The 27,303-nt window shown below is 42.1% G+C and overlaps 1 protein-coding gene across 1 annotated transcript in view; it reads left to right on the forward strand.

Moving 5' to 3' along the window:
• LRRC1 (leucine rich repeat containing 1) overlaps window positions 1-27,303 on the forward strand; it is a 297,188-nt gene that overhangs the window by 159,441 nt on the left and 110,444 nt on the right. Inside the window, exons 5-6 of the mRNA XM_068281386.1 lie at window positions 13,156-13,212; window positions 16,280-16,343. Coding sequence (XP_068137487.1) covers window positions 13,156-13,212; window positions 16,280-16,343 — 121 coding nt within the window. The remainder of the gene's footprint in view (window positions 1-13,155; window positions 13,213-16,279; window positions 16,344-27,303) is intronic.

Consider the following 27,303-nt stretch of genomic DNA (forward strand, 5'->3'; position numbering starts at 1 on the left):
GGCGCCGATTTCAAATGTACTCTCAGGAAGGGCTTAACCCCCTACTGTCTTTGTACGTTTAGCAATTGCCAAGTCAAATTCCTTGTAAGTGCAAAGGAAATTATTCTGATGCTCTGCCTCTAATACTTAACAGGAGCCTGTGAGAGGAATACCAAGACCTTTATTTTAAACAATACCAGTTGCCTAGCAGGCTTGCGGATCCTCTGCCTCTAATACTTTTAGGTAATACTTTCAAGGTCAGCAGGATAGCCAGACAACTGGCATTGTTTATAAGGGAATGATGTAGTTTCCATATTCTCTGACTTCAGGTTCCCTTTAATGATTAAGGCAGTCATTGTATTTATAAGCACCTTTACAGCAGAGACCTACTGCACAGATGAATAATATTTACCAGCTTATTAGTTTGCTTAAATTTCATAATGAGACAGTTTCAAAAAGTGGTTTTTGATTATTCAGATCTGTTCAGCAAACCAAAAACTGAAACGATGTTTCGGTCTTTGGCTGCTGAAATTTCATCTTGCATGTCCAAGCAAATGGCACTCATATTTATCAAATTTGCCAAAAAAAAAAATCAGTTGGAAAAACTGAACTGGCAAAAATGGTAAGGAAAATCAGCTGTTTGGGCTGGTGCACACCAAAAACCGCTAGCAGATCCGCAAAATGCTAGCAGATTTTGAAACGCTTTTTCTTATTTTTCTGCAGCGTTTCAGCTAGCGTTTTGCGGTTTTGTGTAGCGTTTTTGGTGTAGTAGATTTCATGTATTGTTACAGTAAAGCTGTTACTGAACAGCTACTGTAACAAAAAACGCCTGGCAAACCGCTCTGAAGTGCCGTTTTTCAGAGCGGTTTGCGTTTTTCCTATACTTAACATTGAGGCAGAAACGCATCCGCAATCCAAAATCTGCTGCAGCCCGGGAGTATGCGTTTCTGCAAAACGCCACCCGCTCTGGTGTGCACCACCCCATTGAAATGCATTACCCTAGCAGATCCGCACCCGCAAGCAGATCGCAAACCGCAGCGGAAACGCTCCGGTGTGCACTAGGCCTTTTTGTGTGTTGAAATGCCATTGAGCCATAGGCTGCTCAGTGGAAAATTACAGGCCAGGTCAAAATGAACATTTTTCTGCAGTTCTGTCTGGCTTCTGCTCATTGCTGAATACACCCTGGAAGTGACCTCACATGTCACATGATGCAGAAGCTTCCCGCACATACATCTGTGTATACATCTGACAGCATGCCAACGAAATGTAAATGGGTGGCAGGCAAGGTGGTAGGGCTTGTGTCCTAGCCCCCTGACGCTCAGTCGAATTATAGTTTTCATGAATGGACCAGCATATGTCAAAAATTAAACCTTTGCTTATAAATTCATGAAAATAATGCTATTAAATAAAGAACCCCTAGATCTAATTAAACCTATGTACTGTATATTGTTATACTGCATTAGATGGAGATTTTTAGTCTAAGCAGCCTCGAAAAGGATGGATAATCTTGATATGTTAATGCTTCATACCAACTATATTTAAACTGCTCTTTGAGAGGATGCCATACTTGCAAGTATTGCGCATGCATAAACTGATCAGTAAAAGTTTCTTTATGGATGATGCTGCTGTTAGACCTCTGCACCTTCAGCATCTCTCATAAACCAATCAATGATGGAGGCACGTTATTTCACAAACAGATTGTATGCCCTGTCATGAGACAATCTGGTGTTATGGGAAGTGGCTTTCCCTTCTGATCTTTGGACCAGCTCAGTGTTACAAGACTTTATATGTGGTCATGTCATTAAAAGTAATGGATCATTTTTTGTTCTAATCTTTCTGCTTTGGCTTTCCTCACCCTCTGCAGATGGTAAATAAAACTTTTGAGACTTAGGGCTTATTTCCACTACACACAGATTGGATGTAGAAAAACTCCAATAAAAGCCTATGGGCCTGTTTCCGCAATTGTTCTGATGCAGATTTTCCCATAGGCATTCATTGGAGTCAGTTTTTCTGCATCCAATCTGCGTGTAGTGGAAATGGTCCCTAAGGGCCTGTACACACTGCTAAGTTTGTGCTGTTTGCATGCGATTTATTTATTTATTTATTTTTATCGCACAGCCTTCATGAAAATAGAAAAATCAATTGCGTAGAGGTCATGACGATTTTCATGACTTTTTTTTTAAGACAATAGTGTGTACAGGCCCTAAGGGCCCATTTCCACTTGCATGTTGCATTCTGCATCCAATTTTCGGCTGCAGATTTCTGTGTTTTTTACCGCGATTGTTAACGTGATTGTGTTGGAAACAGGTTCCGAAATCTGTAGCGTGCAATCCATATTATTTTTGCTTCGTGCCTCAATTGCGCATTCACATTCAATGGTAATGACTCCATTGACATGCATTGCAGCACTTGCAATGCATGGAGGCAGGTTGCCTTGGTGTGTGTTGGTGTGAGGGATGTGCAGGAGGTTGGGGCTGCTGAAACACAGCAGGGCTGTAAGTGTTATGTGGAGTTATTATGGATGCATGTGTTATGGGGTGCATCACTTTTATGTTTTAAAATACAAAGACTACCCATTACAAAAGATAAATCCATATTTTGCTAAACGTTAAAAATAGTTGATGCAGTTACATTCCAAATAATAGTGGGCTGGAACCTCTTAAGGACCACGGTGTTAAACACTTCACTTCCTTCAGTTTATGACAGCAGATTGCTGTAGTGTTTCCCAGGGGGATGGCCGTGTCACACGGCTGACCCTGTACAGCGCTGTCGTAGATCGCAGCGCTGTACATAGTAAACAAACATTTTCCTAGCGGCGATCACTGCTGGGAGACTGATGGCGGGGCGGAGCTCCGTTATTCATGTGGAGATGCGCACGCATCGGCGGGCACAATCTCCTGCAATCCCTGCTCCTACCACTTCACGCCCGTGGAGTGGTCCTGGGGATGCCGCACTGCTCACGCCAGTTGGTGTTGAGCAGTCGTTAAGTAGTTAAATTCAAAATCCTGTTTGTGTTTGGCATTGGTGGCACGCAATCTGGGAATCGACGAAGTGTAACATTTACTCCTATTTCCTCTTTATATGATTTTACTTGCGACACGTTTCAGGCACAGAAATATGGCAGAGTTGTGAAGGACTGGAGGGAATTTCTTGCTGAGATTAGTTTTGTGTACATGGAAAATTGCTGTGTGCTGCTCATTCCTGCAGTCTTTGTAATCTGATCCATATATTGCTTAGGGTGGAGATTGGATATTCATAGAATCTTTCACAAAAAAATATCTGTATTGCTTGAATTTCATTTATATTTAAATTGTGTGTGTGTGTGTGTGTGTGTGTGTGTGTGTATATAATATATTTATATAAATATATATTTTATAATATATTTTTTTTATTAAAGTCATAGTAAGTGTTGTAACATGTTTGTTGTCTATAGAATTTACAAAATTCTTGCTGATGTTTTTGCATCTTTATGAAAAATTGCAGAGATTCATATACAATACTACTGTAATTTAAAGGAAACCTGAAATGAGAAATATAGGAGGTTATTGGCTCCTATGCTGATCCCCTGCCTCTGATAATTTTCAAGGCTCTATCTCAGAATAAATATGCATATCAGTGCTTGGTCTCACTCTGGCTCAACTGGCTGTATGCTTGTTCCACTTGTATGACAAAATTGAGGCCTAGTTCACAGTGGTCTGTTGCATTGCAGAATGATTCTGCATATCAACTCACTGTCTTTACATTTCTATGGGGCCTGTTCACAGTATTGCATTGTAACTGATCATGTTATTATAACTTGCTGCTTGCAAGCTTTGTATCTCTGTCCAGTCTCCATTGCAGTTCACACTCATTATAACACACAACAACGTCTGTGTTATGCAACTGACCACTGTGATCTATGTCATCCTGCAGGCTCCACCTCTGGTAATCTTCAAGCTGGGTATCTTGAGAATAACCAGTTATGGAGCAGTCTTTCTTAGGTCTAATAACACCGCCAACAACTCCCAGGAGTGACCCAGTGATAGGGCGGCACTGCAGTCTGGCTAAGTAGCACCTGTGTATTTGCCACAGCCACCTCTAGTGTGAACAGCGTTTTATATCCACCACAACCAGTTGAATAGATTAACAAACTGTTCCACAACAGAGCTGCGATCGGCAAATATGTGAAACACACACAACCATACCCAAAGGGCATGTGGTCCAGGTGTATAGAAATGCAGGCAAATGCATTGTTTTTTTTTCATATTTCAAGTGCAGGCTATAGGAGAAACAAGCACTAAAGTAGACATAACCTCTGTATGATAAGAAACTCTGTAAACATTGTGTGGCATCTGCCAATACAAATCAACATATTGGAAGCATATACTGCTGTAAACATAAGACCGGTTTCACACCAGCATTATAGGTGCGATCGGATGATCGCAGGATGATCGCATTGCACCATAACATTTAAAATTGGAACCAGGGAGATGAGTAGCTTCCCTGCTGCAGTCACTCTGCATCTGAGGGGGAGCATGGAGGGCAGCCTGGGGAGAAGAAGGGAGGGAGAGGTTGAGCTGCCCGCCGCTCCCCCTCCATGGGGGGGACCTACCTAACCACCTATCTAACCTATACTGGGGTCAGCTACCTAATCTAACCTGTACTGGGGGGCACCTACCTAATCTAACTTATACTGGGGGGCAGCTACCTATCTAACCTATACTGGGGGCAGCTACCTATCTAACCTATACTGGGCGGCAGCTACCTATCTAACCTATACTGGGGGCACCTACCTAGCCTATGCTGGGGGGCAGCTACCAATCTAACTATACTTGGGGGGCAGCTACCAATCTAACCTATACTTGGGGGGCAGCTACCTAATCTAACCTATACTGGGTGGAAGCTACCTAATCTAACCTATACTGGGGGGCAGCTACCAATCTAACCTATACTTGGGGGGCAGCTACCTATCTAACCTATACTGGGGGGCAGCTACCAGTCTAACCTATACTTGGGGGGGCAGCTACCTAATCTAACCTATACTGGGGGGCAGCTACCTAATCTAACCTATACTGGGGGGCAGCTACCAGTCTAACCTATACTTGGGGGGCAGCTACCTAATCTAACCTATACTAGGGGGCAGCTAACAATCTATCCTATACTTTGGGTAACCTAACCTACACTGGGGGGGGGGGGGGGGGCAGCTGCCTTTTTAACTTATACTGGGGGGCACCTACCTAATCTAACTTATACTGGGGGCACCTACCTAATCTAACTTATACTGGGGGGCACCTACCTAATCTAACTTATACTGGGGGGCACCTACCTAATCTAACCTATACTGGGGGACAGCTACCTATCTAACCTATACTGGGGGAACCTACCTAATCTAACCTATACTGGGGGGCAGCTACCCATCTAACCTATACTGGGGGGCAGCTACCCATTGAACCTATATTGGGGGGCAGCTACCTATCTAACCTATACTGGGGGCACCTACTTATCTAACCTGTATTGGGGGCATCTACCTACCTAACCTGTATTGGGGGCATCTACCTACCTAACCTGTATTGGGGGCATCTACCTACCTAGCTAGCCTATACTGGTGGCAACTATACTGGCTACCTATATTGGAGGCACCTACCTAACTAACCTATACTGGGGCACCTACCTATCTAACCTATGCTGGGGGCAACAATTCTGGCTACCTATATTAGAGGCATCCACCTAGCTAACTTATACCGGAGGCGCCTGCCTATCTAACCTATACTGGGGGCAACTATACTGGCTACCTATACTTAAGGCACCTACCTGGCTAACCTATATTGGGGGCAACTATACTGGGGCACCTATGCCTGGCTACCTATACTGGGGTACGTATTCCTGGCTACCTATACTGGGGGGACCTATACTGAGTGAAACTAGACCTGGCTAACCAATACTGCGGGCACCTATACCTGGCTCCGCGGGGGAGCGCAATTTTTATACCCTCACCATGGGTGCATTTTAGCCTAGAAACTGCCCTGGACCTCCTGCCAGTGTCTTTTCACCCCCCCCCCCCCCTCCCCCATTGTAAAATGCTGCCATGCTCATGTGCAGGGTTTTAACCACTTAAAGGGAACCTAAACTGAGAGGGATATGGATGTTTCCTTTTAAACAATACCAGTTGCTCATCAGTCCTGCTGATCTCTTTGGCTGTAGTAGTGGCTGAATACCTGAATTCAAATACCTGAAGCAAGCATGCAGCTAATCCAGTCTTTCTTCAGTCAGAGCACCTGATCTGCATGCTTGTCAAGGGGCTGTGGTTAAAAGTATTAGAGACACTGGATCAGCAGGAGGGTCAGGAAACTGGTATTATTTTAAAAGGAAAAAAAAAACATATCTTTCTCAGTTTAGGTTTCCTTTAAGCCTAACTGGACATGTATACATGTCCAGTGTAGTTGTGGGGGGTACACCACCATTTTGCTACTAAATGAGGCACATGTGGTATTATTTTAACCAGGACGTGTTGTAGAATACATGTTGATGTGTTTTAAAGCTTGGACCTTTGTCACATAAGAAATATGTAGGAACAAACTCAAGCCAACATAAATAAGGTCTTGTAATCATCTATACTGTACAATGAGAAAGCAAAAAACACAAAACAGAAAAGACAAATACAATATTGTCACCATACATTGTGCTAGGAACATAATCTAAATGTTCTAATAGCTTGGATGGATAAGCAAATCAAATTTGTTGGTTTAACTTATAGTTAGCACTGTTTATTGTAAAGCTAAAATGGATTTAATGGAGAAAGTTGTTTTTTTTTCACCCCCTTCCCTTATTTTCCCCTTTACAATGCATAGAAAATAAGGTAATTACTAAACAAAAATATCAATCACTAAGGGCTCGTTTCCACTAGTGCGGTGCGGAATCGCTGCTTAGCACCGCTGACGAAATCGCATGCGGATGCGATTCCGCATGCGTTTTTTGCCGCGATTTCGCATGCGATTTCGCATAGGCAGGGTATATGCGATTTTAACCATGTCACTGCCTGTGTCAATTAACATTACATCCAATGCGAAATCGCGGGGGAAAACGCATGCAAAAAACGCATGCGTTTTCCCTATTAAAGCGAATTCTGCAGGCCCTACCGTGCAGAAAAATCCTGCACAGAAAAACGCAGAAGAAAACTGACAAGTGGAAACAGGGCCATCCACTTGTATTGGTTATGCGAATCCGCATGCGGATAACGCATGCGGATTCGCTCTAGTGGAAACGGGCCCTAAAAGCCTAATTTGACCTGAAAAAACAATGTATAGATCATTTAGGTGAGATAAGTAGTAATCACGTTATTGACAAATCTCACCTGAATGCCAGCACAACTTCTGGCCTCCTCCACAGTCACTGGCTTTTCAGCTTTTTCCGTGAGTGGCTGTACCACTTGGCAACATGTGCCTGCCGACCTAGTGCCATGTTGTACAGGCACTTACAGAAAAACACTGACGCAGAGGAGGCTTGGAATCACACTAATGGACAGGTGAGATTTTGGTAAGCGCAGCACCAGGGGGACATTTTCATATGGCGGGTGCAGGCAGAGATGCAGTACTAGGCTGGTTTCAGATAGATTTCATGCCAAAATCTATTAGAAATCAGTCTGCAGTGTAGGGGCAGGCAACAGATCTATGATCAGATTCAGTCAGAGAGAGGTCTGTCTCATGGTCGATCTGCCCATGCATCACCTAATGTATGGACACCCTTAGAGCTTTTCTCTCGTATTGCTGTGTATATTTTGAAAAAGATTGTTTATTAACTGTATGTTTACAGAATAGCTTTGTTTTATTTCTGTTAGCTGTCGTGGTAGTAGTCTTGAAATGGCAATGATGGAGGTGTACCAATAAGATTTGTTTCAGGGAATACTGTCTTAGGAAATAAAAACTATTGTCCAGAGACAACTTTCCACTTTCAGGTTTAGTTCAGTTAACATCAATGTGATTGCTACCAAGCGAATGGTAAACTGGACTTGAAATGAACACAAGGTTTCTTGAACACAAACAATTGCAGCTCAACTGCATTTCAGTGTCTTGGTCATTCTATCTCACCTGTAGGTTTCATGAAATATATAGTTGCATATGGCAAGATCTAAGAAAACTTTTATGCTTGTTACATAAACCTCTTCTTTCTTCAAATGTATTACTGTGATGTATGCAGTTAAATGGCACATTTTGTCACAAAAGAACAAATTTTGTTCTTGGCCCTGCACAAATAAGGTAGATTTAATCTTTATCTGGAACATTGTGCTTTGCTAAAAGGTGCTTTTTCTTTTGATAGGAAAAATTACTAGTTGACAGCTCTGGAAATCTAAAACTTGACAGCCCTCCAAAGCTGCAAGTAGTATAGTAATTGTTGCAGGTCCTTCATGCTTCTCATTGGCTCATGATTTTTAATGTCAGTATTCAACGCAAAATGCTATTCTAAATGTCCATATCAATACTAAATGTTATATTTACGCCGTGTGAATTAAGGAGTCAACTTTCTAGTGTCAAATGCAGGAAGTTGCTTGCTTGACACAGCCCATACATACAGTGAGCTGCTAGGGGGAGACGCAATCATGGTTGCACTGTTTCGGTGAGTGACAGTAGGTGATAAAGCTTATTAAATAGATGACCCAGTGTTTGGTGTGTTCTGTAGCCTAGCGGAAGCATGATTACAATCAAGAGATGGTTCCTTGGACTGGTTTTATTGAGACTTTTAAATCAAAGGTAAAAAAAATTGCATACAGGGTTTCCTCTGCATGATCTGCCCATTTGGTTACCACTAGGCTACTAATTGCTGATACCAACCAGGTTTCAATACCTAGATAATAAACATGCTGCTAATGTAATTATTTTATTAATTTCATAAGTTTATTTTGGATTGATTTAAAATTTGGATTAATAGTTGCTTTTAACCTGTTTTGTATGGGCACTAAAATACATACCTTAATGGAAATTCTATACATTTTCTTCTCCTTATCTGTATTTTGGAATTTATAGTTGGTAAGCGCAACATTTAAACAAGTAATAAATGCCCAGTATACTTACATGTGTTGCTAGCCCACACTGTTAGTTAAATGGATGTATGCTTAATTTGAAAGCCATAATTATCACAGTAGTAAACAGGAAGGGAAGAATAAAAATGCTACCTTGAGTTTCTTGTAAATTTGATTTAGGATGAGAGCATAATGGCTCCAGTGGGTTCTCTCCCTTCCTAATCATTACAGGTGATTCATTTCTCCTACATGATTTCTGCTGTAAACAAAGCTGCATAGGCAAATCAGGAAGCAGACGTTTATAAATGGTTGATTTGTAACAATGCTGGAATTTTGTAACATGTTGAAAGTAAGTCCGCCCAACCTAATGCTGTCCATTGTTAGTGGATTTTGCAGGATAGATTCACCTTCACTTTTCTTTTTATGAACACAGTACAGGGTTTTTCCAGCTATAGTTCCCAGTCCTGTAACTTGACATCTTGGAGGAACCACTCTGGGTGTTCATAATATAAATAATGAACTCTCCTGTAGGATCCACTTATCCTGGGGACTTGGAATTCACCAGCCAGATAGAAATTCAATTGCTGCTATTTTTGACTTTTTATGAGAATGAAAATTCCGGTGTTTGCTGATTAGCAAGTCAGTGACCCAGAAAACGCACATAGCCACTTTGCCTGCATGCTGATTTTGATGTAAAGTGTACCTACACATTTGCTGAAACAATAAATAGAAGCATAGTGTATACCATTGCTACTCCAGCCACTTAATGCTAAAATTCCCATCCACCTCAGTATGCATATATTTGAAAAAGTCTCGAGCTAATTTAGACGCGATGTTAAATAACGATATTATTAGCAATATCGGTAAATAACAATTTAAGAGCAACGTTAAATAACAAAAAAAGTAAATAACAATTTAATTGCAGTATTACATGATCTGTAAATTTACCGATAATGTTGAACCAAACTATAACCTAACCTCCCCCTACTCTCACACAGAACCCTCCCCTGGTGGTGCCTAAACCTAAGACCCCCCTGGTGGGGCCTAACCTTAGCACCCCCCGATCCCCGCCAACAATAATACGATAAATTTCAATTTAATTTCAGCCACCCGCTAAATAGCGTAACAGCTTTCTATATTACGATACATGACAATTGTGCCCACATATATCAATAAATAACAATTGCGCCCATTTTTGGGCTGTGATTAAGGACTAGGTGTGTCCAAAACGTCAGCCTGAGATGAGATGGTGTTTTTTTATTTTTTGGATATGTCCAGCAATAAAGAAGTTTTACAGATAAGTGCGGACCTTTCCTTGTACTTTTTTACTGTTTTTCGGGCCTTGCTGACTTGGTCGTGCTCTGTTTTTGTACAGGGTATAGCGGTGTCCTTCACTTTTTTTTGCGCCCATTTTTGGTCGAAACTTTTTCAGCGGTTTCTCTCTGTGGGCTTGGTTCACAAGAGTGCTAACTGTTAGCATAGGCGTTTTTCGCGCGAATTTTTGCGTTTGCAATGAAAAGTTTTTGTGCGAAAACGATAACGATTTCACACGAAACCGGTTAATGAAAAACGGCCGTGCTAACAGTTGGCACTCTTTTGTGAATCAAGCCCTGTATGTAGGCAGCTTCTACTACTGAAGAATGTACCTGCAGAATACATAAACATATATTTTTCTAATGTAAATGAATATGCATATTTGTTGGGTAAATTGTTATGTAGTAAAATGCATCTTCCACAAGATGTTTTCTTGAACTATGTCTTATGTGTGTTTACTTTATTGAATGCATTTCACTATAAATTTAGAAACAAGACCAAAGCCTCCTACTTATGACAGAGGGCTGTTACCCTGCAGGTTTTGGGCTGGGGGGGGGGGGGGGGAGGAGGAGGGAAGTCACATTGTGCAGCACAGAGGGATTTCCAGAGCACAGGGTAAGTGGGAGAACAATCCATTTTGGTGTTGGCCGGTCATCTGTTGTCCATTTAGAATCTGGGGAGGGGGATTCTCCTACACATGCTAGATTTTCGACTGAGTTAGAGGCACTGTAGTGACATATAGGTCAAGTACCTATTCAGTAAGTAGTTCAAGGCAAGACTCCCTAACACTGCAGGGTGGCCTCTTGAGCGCGTCCCAGCGGCTGCAGCTCTTGAGCGCTTTGAGTCCGACAGGAGAAAAGCGCTATACAAATGTTCAGATTATTATCTAGTAGAATGTAGCAAGTTATTCAGGATACCCACTTTTACATTACCCTTGTTTCAGCATCAAAAACACTTCCCTTGTCTACATATTGCTGTATAATTGGTATGCAACCCTGCCCTCCCAGTGGTGCTTAGCCTAGGATTTTTAGCTTTGCAGAATTCTGCTCCCAAAACATTCTGGTAGACCAAGTATTATGCACTTGACAGGACTAAAGATGTCGCCACCTGTGATAAGGTGCAGAATGTAAATTGGGGTGAAGCAAGATTTTGCAATATACAAACACTGACTAATTTATAAACAATTGTACTTATTACGTTATTTTCACTACAGCTCCTATTTACCTGCCACCTCAGGCCAGTTTGTTCCAGCATGCATACAAAGCTTAACCACTTATGCCATTTTTGGCACCCCGCAGGACTTCAATTCCTTCCCAGGAGTATAGCTATATTTCTATTGCCGCAAGTGGCCGCCACTCGCTCCCGCACAGGTACTTATCGCTGCTTGTTAGAGGGGAGATCAATTAATGCAATTCCCATTCATTAATCTAAGTCAATGATTACCAGCATCAATGAGATGCTGCAATCATTTGTAACTTCCGAAGTAACAAGTCTACGCGTTACTTCTTGTTAGCTTAATTATAGTATGCTAATAGGAAGTAATGTGTGGCCAAATAGTAAAATTACACCTTCATTAATTTATTTTAATTAAAAGACCAACATATACATTTTAATTTACCTCCCACCCTCTCCCATAGTTACCTAAATAAGTTACATGCATATAAAAAAAGTAAAATGACATGGTTACCTTAGGGACCGAACTGTTTTAGTATGTATGTCAAAAGGGTATATTGTCATTTATGAAAGTATGGGCTTGTAATTAGTTATGAACGAAAAATGGAAAAAATTCACCTTTATTTCCAGATAAAATATTGGCGCCATACATTGTACAAGGGAAATATTGTAAACATTTTAATAACCAGAACAAATGGGCAAATACAATGTGTGGGTTTTAATTACGGTAGCATGTATTACTTTAAAAATGGCTGAAAACTGAGAAATATTATTTTTTTTCTATTTTTCCAATTAAAATGCATGTAGAATAAAATTATGCTTAGCAAAATGTATCACCCAAAGAAAGCCTAATTAATGGCAAAAAAAAGAGTTTTATTGTGATTAGTAATAAAGTTATAGGTGAATGAATGGAAGGAGTGCTGAAAGGTGAAAATTGCTCTGGTACAGAAGGAAAAACTCCTCAGTAGTGAAGTGGTTAATAGCCCCTGGTATAAGTTATGAGCATATCTTCAAATTTAGGTTACAGAAATCGGAGGCTTAGCAGTCAGATTGAACTTGCTCCTGCTCTTCTATCTCATTGCAGCTTTGTTTATAGGACCACTTTGTATACATTTCCCTTGTTAGAAAGTATGAGAAACCATACACAAAGCAGTATAGGTCAATCAATCAGCTGCTTGTAGCATCCAGCGGGAGCAGTTGCAGCCTACAGAGAGTTATATATTTTATGAGAGCTTTCTTATAACATTCCATAATTCGAAACTCACCACCAGTGATGAGCAGACAATCCAAGTACATGCAAATTCTGGTGCAACGGGGACTGGATTTTCTGAGATTTAGAGTTTCCAAGGCTAGTTCATTAGCTGTTAATCAGGCTACTAGGTAATTGATTAAAACCTCCCAGGTAAGATTTGCCTTTCAGAATTCATGTTCAGACCCTGCCAATGCAAGATCCCAGATCTGTACATCACTTCCCAATGTTCAAAAGTGCTGAATGCATTTTGATGCCCTGTAATGCACTGTAGTGGTATGAGTGACAATTTAATATTTTGGGGACTGTCCTACTGTCCAGCGATCTGAGCTCTCGTACCTCATGTGAAACTGCCCTAATATCCAGCTATTTTCAACTTGTAAACGCTTTTTCTGTTTGTTTCGTACTTAATGTTGTAGCAATAAAGCATTGTTGTTTTGTTTTTCAGCCTAACAAACCTGGTTGCATTAGAGCTGAGAGAAAATTTGTTGACCTATTTACCAGAGTAAGTTAATGACTGTTCTGTGCTGGGGGCTGTTTATTCCAATTAGCACCAATGAAAAGATGCATGTATAATGCTGACAGTCTACATTACACTAAAACAAATGTTCTCAAACTATTCAAATATGGTATGTCCTTGTGCATATTGGCATTAAATGGCTCACCTTCCATATTTTTCACCTCAACTATAAGGAGAGATAATCGATGAGATAAGCAAAGAGAGACCGCTTAACCAGACAGCTAAAGCAAAGTTGAAGTGAGAATAAACTTATGAGATATTGGCCTCAATTCACTAAGCTTATCTCCTGTCTTAAATAACATTTCTAGAGTTATCACCATGGTGATAAGGCATGTAGTATTCAGGAAACATTTTACCTCAGGCAAACCTAAAGTTAACTGTTCTCACTGGCGTACCAATAGGCCCTGCAGCCCCTGCGCCTGCGGGGGGGGGGCCGCCCCCCCCCTGGGGCCCGCTCGGGGCCGGTTTGTGGGAGCTGGAGGGGAGGCAGCATGAGGGGAAAGCCTTGGCCACAGTCGGCGGGGAGAGGGGAAGTTCCCCCCCCCCCCTCTCCCTCACCTCGGGGCTCTCCCCTCTGCGCTCCCCTCAAGCTAAAGTTATAGTGTGGGCAGCGGGCAGATGCATACCTTCTTTGCGTTCCACCGCATAATCTTCGCTCTGGCGGCTGACGTCACTTCCGGAAGTGACGTCATTTCCGGAAGTGACGTCAGACGCTAGAGCGAGGAGTATGCGGTGGAACGCACGGAAGGTATGTATCTGCCCGCCGCTGCCTGCTGCCCACACTATAACTTTAGCTGGAGGGGAGCACAGAGGGGAGTACCCCGGGGAGAGGGGGGAGGGGGAACTTCCCCTCTCCCCGCCGACCGTGGCCCAGGCTTCCCCCTCATGCTGCCACCCCTCCAGCCCCCACAAAATGGCCCCGAGGGGGGCCCGCTCTGAAATTCTGCAGGGGGAACCGGTGGGGCCTAGTTACGCCCCTGACTCTTCTGTCTTTAAGTTAACTCTTCAATCCTTAAAATAACTCCAGAATTCTAAAGTTAAAGACAAGCTGCTAATTAACTGCATGTGAAATTAACTACAGAGGAGGTAACTTAACTACAGAGGAGGTAACTTAAGGAATGGAGAGATAAGATAACTCACTCACTGTGTGGTGGTAAGTTTTCTCTTGCCTTATTATCTCCAGCATGATCTTGGTGAATTGAGGCCTTTGTATGTATAATTCTGTTGATATGTAAAACTCTCCCAGAGCTTCATACAATTTTTTTTTTAAGATTGAGTAGAGATCAGTCATGGGATAAGACAGATAAGGAGAGATAATGAGTTACAACAGATCTGTTTTGATAGGCAGAATAGAGAACAGAACAGGCTCTGCAGTGATTTAGCGTTGTTAGTAGACAGTAGCGTAGCACACGTAAAGAGGGAGCAAGCAGGGTAGGTTTTTATCAGGTAATGCGTGCACAAGCGTTTTGCTCCGTGAGCGTCTTCAGAGGTTTCTGCGCAGAAGCCTCTGAAGACGCTCACGGAGCGAAACGGTCTTTAGGCGGCCCACTGCCCCCCCCACCTCACCCCACAGCCATCAGAAACAGGGTAGGCAAGACTTTGTATAACGCAATTGAATACTTTTAATGTATCAGCCGGACATAATAAAGCTGTTTTATATGTTTGGAACTTGCAAGTGTCAGCCTGCTTTCTTCTAACTCGCAAACAGATCTGTTTTGGGAATCAACCTTATTGTGTGGAATGTAACCATTTGCAGTGCACAGAGATTTTATTTATTGCACATTTTTTTACATAAATAAAAATTTAATACCTAGCTGTCATTGTTTGCTAAGCTGCCTTCCTCTGCCAAGGACTGTTGTGGCTGAGGTGCTTTACCAGGTTGCAATTCTCTATAGAGCATATGTAAAATGTAGGACAGCACACACTCCCCCCCACACAGAGCCTACCCTGCATCCTTCCTCTGCTTCCTCAACCAGCATTGCAGCTACAACTGTTTTTTTTTTTTTTTTTTTCCGGGTGTATTGTGTCTGACAGTAACTTACAGAGCACACTCATGGGGACCAAAACTGTGCAGGGCAATTTGGGCGCACCATATGCCGTCATAGGCTGTAATGTGAGTTTCAGCTATAGAGGCACCCAGACAGTAATTTGAGTGTCGTGAAAAGATGAAGCCCAAATTACTAAAAAAAAAAAAAAACCAAAAACATTGTAATAGCTAGCAGCCAAATTGCGTCTTACCATCTGGGTCCATGGCAGCCTGGAGAGGGAATAGTTATTAACGCCACTGGGACTTTTGCAGGAGCAGGGTGAGACCTATCTCAGCTTCACCGTGCGCCCAAATTTCCTGGCACCATTTTTGTATAGGGGTAGCCATTTACATTGTTATTCAAGCCAGAAGTTTCATTGTACGTATGCTGCAGTAAGCCACCTGCAAATTTTGTGTTTGGTTGATTTAATAAACGTCTCAACTCATTCTGCCAATATGTGGCCAGCGCTAGCCCTTAACCTGTGTTGTAAAGAGCTAGCTGTTAGGATTTTTCCCACATAGTAGCATAATAGGTTTTAGAAAAGTAAAGTGGTATTTAAAGTGTAAAATGTATTGCTTCCTGCTGTATGTGGTAATTTACTTTTAGTAGGAAACATAAAGTTGATCAGAGGAGGTAATTTCAAGTAGCTGGTGAACTTATCCTGTGATTCTACTAAGCTTACCAGTATAGATCAATAATTACTGTATTTTGTAAAATATTCTGTTACAATAATTACAGTGCTTACACCAATATTTGAGAACCATAGTTTTTTCAAAACAACCACAGTCACACCTAGGTCTTGGTCTACTATATAAACATGAGGCAACACATCCGCCCTAGAAATACACTCTAGGTTTTGTATGGCCTCTGTCCCACATATTCTTGATGTAGCAATTGCTCCATGGAACTTGCTGCACAAGCAACTTTCTATTATTGGATAAAGACCAATTATTCTATTGTGCTTGCTAGTAAATAGTCCTTTTGTTCTTATTAATACTGACGTACTGTTCCTCCTTTATTGGTAGATCTCTTTCCCAGCTCCATAGACTGGAAGAGCTTGATTTAGGAAACAATGAAATTTATAACTTGGTAAGTTATGTTTTTTTATTTTGATGCATAAATCCGTCTATGTACACCCACATTATGTGTTTAGCACTGTTAAGTTGCAGAAGTTAAAGGACAACTATTAAGACTGATTTTTATTTATGTATTTTTACTAACCCTCGTAATAAAAATGGAGATACAAGACTGTAGCTGTAAAGGTGGCCATACCGTAATATTCTCATTTTATTCCTTGCAGATTTGAATCATTTGCTGGGGACCAATTCCCCAAAATATCAGATCAGTTGATTATCCATCCATTTTAAACCAAAATTTATTGAAAGAATTGATTGGACAGGTTGGAAAATTAAAAAAAAAAAAAAGCCTATGGCCTATAGCTTTGCACTGCAACAAACAGCGCAACTCTGCAATTCCATTGATTTCCAATAGATTCCCCGCTGGAATCTATTGGAAATTGATGTGCAGTGTATGGTAGGAATTGATTCCTTTGAATCGATTCTTTTCAGAAAGGAATCAAACATTGTGCGGAAATCTAGAAGTTTATCCATAAGCTGTTGTAAGGAAGCTAAGTGACATAATTGTGGGAACAAAATAATAGCTATCATCTTCAAAACAAAAGCCGCACAAATCTTTGCTTTTGCAGCACACATGGGCACAAATGTAGCACTAACCAAACATCATGGGATTTTTATTTGTCGAATTGTAAGGGGGGAAAACTTCACGTTCACACAGTTCTCTGAGAAAGGAAGACAAAAAGAAACAGAAGGAATAAAAAAAAGTCTAGTGGTTCCTTGGATGTAATTTTTTATTTTTATTTTAAAAACAAAACTGAGTTCTTTACATCTTTATGGTAATTAACCATGCACCTGTGTTTGTTTGTCAGTCACACAGAAAGCAAGGTAACCTTGCTCTGGTGAGATTGTTGATAAAACCCCTGCAATGCACTGTATATAGTTGTTTTTTTTTTTATGAAAGTGTTTTGTTTTTGTTTTTTTTTTTTTTTTATTTCATTTTGAAAGCTTAGATTTTCTTTAAACATAAGTCTTTTGACTGCTAAACTAATACACAATAATAAAGATGGAAACTTTTGTTGGATGGTATTTTTATGACTCATGTTTATATACAGATGCTGTCAGCATGTCAGGATTGGGAGTTCTAATTTCCATGTATCAGAATTTCACTTGAATAATCGCTAAGCGCAGAAGTTGTTGAGTGCAGCTTGTTTTGTTTAATGTGCTATTTCCTGCTACTGAAAGCATGGAGAGACCTGTACTGCCAGCACCATCTGCCTGCTCACACTAGCTCACCTGGATCAACAAAGCACTGGAGAAAGCATGTGTTGTTGAAGTTTTCTCTCCAGTGGTTTCTTTTTTCTGTAATTCATGCACAGCAGTCTGTTTGCCTTTTCCGCACATCATTTCAGAATGAACTGTCCTTATTATTCTAAATATAAACAACTACATAGAAAGGCTCTTCTGCAGATGGAAAATGCTAAGTGCCTTTATTGGTAAAAATATTGATAAAATTGTGTATAGAGAGAGAGAGAGTTTTTTTTTTTTTTTTTTTTTTTTTAAACAGCTCACATCTAAAAGTATATCATTCAATGATGCCACAATAAAAAGCCACAGCTGTGCAGTTTTGTATAAACTACATCATGGTTGTGTAAACTACACATTAACCTTCCACCATTCTTAGTCAGTTATAAATCAAGCCCATATAGAAACACAGGACTTTATTCATAAGCTTTTCTCCTGAGTTTTCTCTTAGAATCTGTTTACTGTTTCTTCCATCCCCTAGAAGCCGTTTCACTCCCTCGCTGCAGCTCCGGTCCTCCGCCAAGGATGACTGGGGCTGCTGCTAGGGACTGGACGAAGCCCCAGGTGAGTAAGCAGATTGTAATCCTCCTCGCTTCGGAAGTCCTTAACCACTTAAGGACCACGGGCTTAAACCCCCTAAAGACCAGATCATTTTTTTACAAAATGGGCCACTGCAGCTTTAAGGCCTCACTGCAGGGCCACACAACTCGGCACTAAAGTGATCCCTCCTCCCTTTTCTCCCCACTAACAGAGCTTTCTGTTGGTGGGGTCTGATCACTCCCACAATGTTTATTTTTTAGTAAATATTTATATCATTTTTTTAAATTAAATTAAACTGCCTTAGATCGCAGTGCTGTACAGTTGTCAGATGGCGGTTTCGCCATCTAACAGTCTCCTAGCAGCGATCGCCATTCACGCCAATCAGTGTGGAGTGGTCCTGGGGCTGCTCACGCCAATCGGTGGGGAGCAGTCGTCAATCGGTTAAAGGAACCCAAACGTACCAAGATTAAACTGAAGTGGTCACAAAACCAAACAACTATATATACAAGCTGACATCCTATCAGGGCTGTGGAGTCGGTACAAAAATCATCCGACTCCTCAGTTTATGAAACCATCAACTTACACTCAGCCTCCAGGTACCCAAAATAGCTCCAACTCCTTAGTCTAATACTTACCAGGGCTGTGGATTTGGTACAAAAATCATCCGACTCAGATTTCCGACGCCTCAGTTTATGAAACCTCCAACTCCAGGTACTTATTAATTTATTGCATTTATAAAGCGCCAACATATTGCACTGCGCTGGACATTAGTTTAGGTTACAGACAGTATTTAGGGGTGACATACAACAATATGACAATACAGGTATACAAGAAAAACCAGATTGCGCAGCACAGTATGAGTACAAGGTAATGCTTAGTCAGTCACTGGAGGGGAGCATGGAGATTAGGCAAGTTGGGTTCACTCAAATGCATAGCATGGGTGCACAGTAATGGAGGTGCATGATCAGGTAGGACACAAGGAGAAGGACCCTGCCCAAAGGCTTACAATCTAGAGGGAGAGGTAGGGACACGAGAGGTAGGGGTCCAGAGTTCAGCTGTGGGTTTGGAGAACTTGTGAGGGGTGATAGGCCGGAGTGAAAAGGTGAGTTTTGAGGGCCTTCTTGAAGATGTTGAAGGAGGGGGCTGCCCTAATGGATGGAGGTAGGGAGTTCCATAGTGTTGGAGCAGCTCTTGAGAAGTCCTGGAGGCGTTCATGGGACTGGGTGATGCGGGGGACGGTCAGGCGAAGTTAATTGGAGGAGCGGAGTGAGCGGCTAGGTGTGTACCTCTGAGTAAGATTGGAAATGTAGGTTGGACAGGTTTTGTGGACAGATTTGTAGGTCAGACACAGTATCTTGAATCTGAGGGCAGCCACCCTGGTGGAGCGATGGGAGGAGAGGATAATTCTGGCTGCCGCATTCATGATGGTCTGCAGCGGGGCAATTCGGGTCATAGGGAGACCAGACAGAAGGGCATTGCAGTAGTCAAGGCGGGAAATTATGAGGGCATGGATGAGGAGTTTGGTGGTGGCAGAGGTCAGGAAAGGGCGGATCTTGCAGATGTTACGAAGGTAGAAGTTGCAGGACTTTGTGAGATTTTGAATGTGGGGAGTGAAGGAGATTGCGGAGTCCAGGGTGACACCCAGACAGCAGGCTTGAGAGGTAGGGCGAATGGTAGTGTGGTTAACAATGACATGCACATCAGGGAGGTTCGGGGATTGCCAGGGTGGGAAGATCATAAATTCCGTCTTGTCTAGATTTAGTTTCAGGAACCTAGCGGACATCCAGGAGGAGATGGCTGATAGGCAGGAGGAGACCTTGTCCACGGTAGTGGGGGATATGTCAGGGGTGTGGAGGTAGATCTGGGTGTCATATGCATACAGATAGTTAAAACCCATGGAGGAGATAATCTTGCCAATGGAGTATGTGTAAAGGGAGAACAGTAGGGGGCCAAGGACCGAGCCTTGGGGGACTCCCACCGAGAGGTGGTTAGGGGTGGACGAGGACTCATTGAAGGCGGTCGTGAAGGAGTGGTTGGAGAGGTAGTATGAAAGCCAGGTCAGGGTGCGGTCGTGAATGCCCATGAACTGGAGGAGTAGGGGATGATTTACTGTGTCAAAAGCTGCTGAAAGGTCAAGGAGGAGGAGAATGGAGTATTTACCTTCAGCTTTAGCTAAGGCAAGGTCATTGACCACTTTGGTGAGAGCTGTTTCGGTTAAGTGGGCAGGCCGAAATCCAGATTGCAGTGTGTCTAGCAGTGAGTTGGCATTAAGGTACTGGGTACCCAAAATTACTCCATCTCCACAGCCCTGCATTCTATGATGTGGCTGTGCTGACTTATGGTTTTAAAGGAAACCTAAACTGAGGATATGGATTCTTCCTTTTAAAATAATACCAGATGCCTGACTCTCTCCTGCTGATCTGGTTTCTCTAATACTTTCAGGCACATCCCCTGAACAAGCATGCAGATCAGGTGCTCTGACTGAAGTCAGACTGGATTAGCTGCATGCTTGTTTCACTTGTGTGATTCAGCCACTACTGCAGCCAAACAGATCAGCAGGACTGCCAGGCAACTGGTATTGTTTAAAAGGAAACATCCATATCCCTCTTAGTTTAGGTTCCCTTTAACTGTCCTTTCTCATGTACTGCATACTTACAATATTAAGCCTCTGGAGAAGTGACCATGCTATAGACTGCAAAACATGCGTTAGGCAACTAATTGTGACAAACGTGTAACAAGGAGGATTTTATATTATGTCGTGCGACCAATTATTATTGTAATTAAAAGCTACGTTTAATATACTCAAATTTGACATTGTGCCAGTAAACCCTCACCGGTTTTCTTTTTTCATATGTAGTTCTATTCAAGGGGTGGCTATATCTGTGAACTATATTGATCTTTATCTTTATTTATAGCCAATACTGAGGTGGTAGGGCTCCAAGGTACACCGCTTTGGCACTGTTTGACTGTTCAAGCCATTGGTTTTCTCTGGGGATAAGGGTTGGGGATCTCTATTACTGGGCTTGGAGTTAACCTTAAACTCTTCAGCTGAGGTGTTTCTTTTCAAACCTGATTGTTTTCCTTTCTGTGGCATTATATGGGCAGGCTGAGTCAGTGTTTTATTTCTGTCCTCCCAGTGAGCATACACAATGCCAGTCATGTTGTTTTGTTTTTGTCTGTCTTTCTGATACTTCTGGTAACCTGTTCGGTAGCTTTTCACAAGAACAACATCAGAAGAATTGGTGTGTGTATTTTTTCAGAAGTTTCTTGTTCAGAGGTTTTTTTTCTAAAGTGTAGTCATAGAGGAGGAGATAATTGGCATCTTCAGTCTGCATGTTTGTTCTGCTGTGGCACACCCTATCAGTTTCGTGTGATGTTTTCTTCATTTAATGGGACTTGTAAATAAGTGACTTCTCATTTTAAATGAAACATACAGACTCTGTCAAAGAGTAAAAGAAAGGTGCAACTGTCTCAGAATGTCCAACTAAGAATGTCAGTAGATCACCTGAAACTTTCCAACCATAAAGCTGCATTCACACTGGGCGTTGAATCAGACGTTGGTATGTTCATATCAGCATTGTTAGTAGTGCATTGCAATAGAACCCATTGAAATCTGTTCACTGCATGGGGAGAAAAAAGGCAAGTGCTCGTATCAAGTAGCATCTGGCTTACATATGGCTGCAGGAAAGGCTTCTCTGTGAATTTAAAGACACATTTTGTGCTATTACTTCCCCAGCACAAATAAAGCAGAAACTGAATGCAAAAGAGACATCCGTTCCACAAATTGCAATACACTTTAGCAACGAGGCAGCGTTTAGGCGGTCTCATATCCCCAACTAACCTCTCTCTCGAGTTACCCAATATTTTGGGTACAAATGTGCTAAGTGACTTGGGAGCTACTTATAAGAAAAAGAAAGCTGCACACTGCATTTAACCTTTCCAGGACTGCTCTACGCCAATTGGCGTGGACACTGCGGCAGCCCCAGGACCGCCTAACGTCGATCGGCTTAAGGTCCTGTGGGCGCATTTTGCCGGTGATCGTGTGCGCTGATACGCATGCATCTCCTAGCGATCGCCGCTAGGAGACTGTTAGACGGCAAAACCGCTGTCTATTAACATTGTACAGAGCTGCGATCTACAGCAGTACTGTACTGGGGACAGCCGTGTGACACGGCTGTCCCCTGGTGGAGACGGGAGTGATCGGCTGTCATAGGCTGATGCCTATGACAGCTGATCACAGCGATTGGTTAGCGGGGAGGGAGGGATACCATAACTATAATAAAAAAAATAGGCAGATGTATTGAAAAAAATAAACATATATTTACAATAAAATAAACAAACGGGGAGCAAAAGACCCCACCGACAGAGAGCTCTGTTGGGGGGCAGAAAAGGGGAGGGGGGGGGAGATGGAAATCACTGGTGTGCTGAGTTGTATGGCCCTGCAGTGAGCCCTTAAAACTGCAGTGGCCTAATTGGCAAAACAATGGCCTGGTCTTTAGGAGGTTTAAGCTTGTGGTCCTTAAGTGGTTAAATAAAAGAGACAAGTGCTCGGACCATGCAGCACCTGTCTTGTATATGACTGCGGGAAAGGCTTCTCAGCAAGGCATATACTGTGCCATTTTATCTCCAGTACAACAGTCTGTTGGAATAACGTGATGCATTGTGTGTGGTACTGCATAATATGCCCATTAACTGTTGCAGTGAAACCTACTTTTTAATGTACTGTATATGTTGCATTGCATGTGTCTCCCAGTGTAAAAATAGGCTAACAGTTATGAGTCTGTTTCACGGTGTTGAGAATCATCTTTCTTTCTAAAATAAGTTTGCCTTCTTAAAACAGACGGTATTTGCAATTATTTAGGTTGGAATGAGCATTATTATTATTATTTAGTATTTATATAGCACCAACATCTTCCGCAGCGCTGTGCAGAGTATCTATAGTCTTGTCACTAACTGTCCCTCGGAGGTGCTCACAATCTAATCCCTACCATAGTCTTATGTCTATGTATGTATTGTGTAGTGTATGTATTGTAGTTTAGGGCCAATTTTAGGGGGAAGCCAATTAACTTATCTGTATGTTTTGGGGATGTGGGAGGAAACCGGAGTGCCGGGAGGGAACCCACACAGACACGGGGAGAACATACAAACTCCTTGCAGATGTTGACCTAGCTGGGATTCGAACCGGGACCCAGCGCTGCAAGGTGAAAGCGCTAACCACTACGCCACCGTGCTGCCCAATTGTCAAGAAACGCAAGGGTCGATCCTTGATTGGGTCAATCGCTCAGTGTCAAACTCGGTCTTGCTGTCACTTTGCGCATAGATGCCCATATGTGGATTCGCAATCTATGAACAGACTAGCCGAGAGGAGTGTTCGGACTCACCACACACATACAATTCAAATGCTTGCCACCATGTGCGAGTCAGCACACGACTGTAACTATATTAACAGACTGAGAACACTGTAACTTAACCTTTAGGCCTCGTTCACATCATTTAGTGCAGATGGCTGTGAATGGGATCTGTGCTGCAATTCCTGAAAATGCAGCAGCAGCGCGATAGTGCATCGCGCTACTGCTAAGCGCAATACAATGGGCTGTCTATGCCCTTCTACCGCTCTAGCGTGTCGCGCACACTGCGCGCTGCCAAAAATGCGCACGCATAGTCTCAACGAGCCCTTAGCTGTATGCAGGGATCGGCGCCAGATGTCTTTCTGTGCCCGATTCAAGCATACGGGTTGTAGATACAAAATACTATAGAACACAATGTAGCGTTTTCGGAGGAGCAAGTATGATTGTGTATGTTCAGGAACAGGACATAACCGTTAAAATGATTTTTAAATGTTTTAATAACAAAAATGCATTACACACATTTACATACAACAGTTATCATATAACACAAAGCTTGAAATAAAAGGGAAAAACTGAGCGTGTGAGGTCTCCCATAATGCATCACGGCTGAAATCTGCAAATCATCCTTTGTTCCTGTAAGCTAACCAGACCTCCAGAACCGCTGGAATGCAATGATGTGTGAGCTTGTTAATTGTGCAGAGCCACTATGATTCAACATGCATACAGACTGTTTCCGATTGGTTGATCCTCCACAGTGCATGGCATTGATTAATGTGTCTCTGTGGGGTAGAAATTGAAGCACCAAGAGTTACAGATTGCCCAGCGAGTTCATGGTGAACCAGAACTTTGTAGCCCCTTACACACTCCTAGGAGTTCTGGTCCACCATGACCTTGCTGGGTAATCTTTATTTCAATTGCACAAAGGTTTTGTGTATTGCACAGAAACCATTTTTTTTTCTTTTGCTTTTTCAGCTGGCTGAGATTGCACACGTCTTCATATGTCATTGTCAGCTGCTTCTTGCCTGAGAGGACAGCAGTCACAGCAAAGCAAAAGTCCCCCCCCCCCCAAATTAAAGTAACCCAAGCTGAAAGCTACATTAAATAAACAAACCGATACCTACCTAGATAGAAGGGAGCTTCTGGTTCCTCCATAGGCTTCTCGTGTTGTTCTCACTCTTACCACTGTTTCGCCTCAGGTACACTTTAATGGATAGAGATTATGGGCTTGATTCACAAAAGAGTGAATGCAAACTACTTGGCACCCTAGTTTGCATGTGAAAAAGCTTTTAGGCGTGATAACTGAGTATTTAGGCGTATTAACTGAGTCTAGCATAACCCAATGAACCCTACACTCGCAGATCTTGAAATAAATGTGCATTGTCCCTGTGGAAGCTTTACATATAAGGGGCTTGATCCTCAAAGCCGTGATAACTATTATCACGGTCACGCTTATGAAATTGTGTGCAAAATTGCAGGCGTTTTTGCGGGAAAATGGCCACCATTTCGGGTGCAAATTTGCGTTTGCGCATGAAAACGTTATGTGCGTTAACCACTTGAGGACCGTAGGCTTTAACCCCCTTAAAGGAGAACTGTAGTGAAAGGTATATGGAGGCTACCATATTGATTTCCTTTTAAGCAATACCAGTTACCTGGCTATCCTGCAGATCCTCTGCTTCCAATACTTTGAGCCCTAGACCCTGAACAAGCATGCAGCAGATCTGGTGTTTGACATTTTTGGAAGATCTGACAAGATTTGTTGCATGCTTGTTTCTGGTGTGATTCACACTACTGCAGCCAAATAGATCAGCAGGGCTGCCAGGCATTTGGTATAGCTTAAAAGGAAATCAATGTGGCAGCCTCCATATACCTCTCACTACAGTTCTCCTTTAAGGACCAGGCACTTTTTTTCCATTCAGACCACTGCAGCTTTCACGGTTTATTGCTCGCTCATACAACCTACCACCTAAATGAATTTTGGCTCCTTTTCTTGTCACTAATAAAGCTTTCTTTTGGTGCTATTTGATTGCTGCTGCGATTTTTACTTTTTATTATATTCATCAAAAAAGACATGAACTTTGGCAAATAAAATATTTTTTTAACTTTCTGTGCTGACATTTTTCAAATAAAGTAAAATTTCTGTATACATGCAGCGCGAAAAATGTGGACAAACATGTTGTTGATGAAAAAAAAACCCATTCAGCCTATATTTATTGGTTTGGGTAAAAGTTATAGCATTTACGGTACAAACTATGGTGCAAAAAGTGAATTTTCCCATTTTCAAGCATCTATGACTTTTCTGACCCCCTGTCATGTTTCATGAGGGGCTAGAATTCCAGGATAGTATAAATACCCCCCAAATGACCCCATTTTGGAAAGAAGACATCCCAAAGTATTCACTGAGAGGCATAGTGAGTTCATAGAAGATATTATTTTTTTGTCACAAGTAAGCGGAAAATGACACTTTGTGACAAAAAAAAAAGTTTCCATTTATTCTAACTTGCGACAAAAAAAAAAATGAAATCTGCCACGGACTCACCATGCCCCTCTCTGAATACCTTGAAGTGTCTACTTTCCAAAATGGGGTCATTTGTGGGGTGTGTTTACTGTCCTGGCATTTTGGGGGGTGCCTAATTGTAAGCACCCCTGTAAAGCCTAAAGGTGCTCATTGGACTTTGGACCCCTTAGCGCAGTTAGGCTGCAAAAAAGTGCCACACATGTGGTATTGCCGTACTCAGGAGAAGTAGTACAATGTGTTTTGAGGTGTATTTTTACACATACCCATGCTGGGTGGGAGAAATATCTCTGTAAATGACAATCTTTTTAAAAAAATTTTTTTACACACAATTGTCCATTTACAGAGAGATTTCTCCCACCCAGCATGGGTATATGTAAAAATACACCCCAAAACACATTGTACTACTTCTCCCGAGTACGCCAATACCACATGTGTGGCACTTTTTTGCACCCTAACTGTGCTAAGGGGCCCAAAGTCCAATGAGTACCTTTAGGATTTCACAGGTCATTTTGCGGAATTTGATTTCCAGACTACTCTTCACGGTTTAGGGCCCCTAAAATGCCAGGGCAGTATAGGAACCCTGCAAATGACCCCATTTTAGAAAGAAGACACCCCAAGGTATTCCGTTAGGAGTATGATGAGTTCATAGAAGATTTTATTTTTTGTCACAAGTTAGCGGAAATTGATTTGTATTGTTTTTTTTTTTACTAAGTGTCACTTTCCGCTAACTTGTGACAAAAAATAAAATCTTCTATGAACTCACCATAGTCCTAACAGAATACCTTGGGGTGTCTTCTTTCTAAAATGGGGTCATTTGTGGGGTTCCTATACTGCCCTGGCATTTTAGGGGCCCTAAACCATGAGGAGTAGTCTGGAAATCAAATGCCGCAAAATGACCTGTGAAATTCTAAAGGTACTCATTGGACTTTGGGCCCCTTAGCACAGTTAGGGTGTAAAAAAGTGCCACACATGTGGTACCGCCGTACTCAGGAGAAGTAGTATAATGTGTTTTGTGGTGTATTTTTACACATACCGATGCTGGGTGGGAGAAATATCTCTGTAAATGACAATCTTTTGATTTTTTTTTACACACAATTGTCCATTTACAGAGATATTTCTCCCACCCAGCATGGGTATGTGTAAAAATACACCCCAAAACACATTATACTACTTCTGAGTACGGCGATACCACGTGTGACACTTATTTGCAGCCTAGGTGCGCTAAGGGGCCCAACGTCCTATTCACAGGTCATTTTGAGGCATTTGTT

This window comes from Hyperolius riggenbachi, chromosome 4 (genome assembly GCF_040937935.1).
Source record: "Hyperolius riggenbachi isolate aHypRig1 chromosome 4, aHypRig1.pri, whole genome shotgun sequence".
NCBI lineage: Eukaryota > Metazoa > Chordata > Amphibia > Anura > Hyperoliidae > Hyperolius > Hyperolius riggenbachi.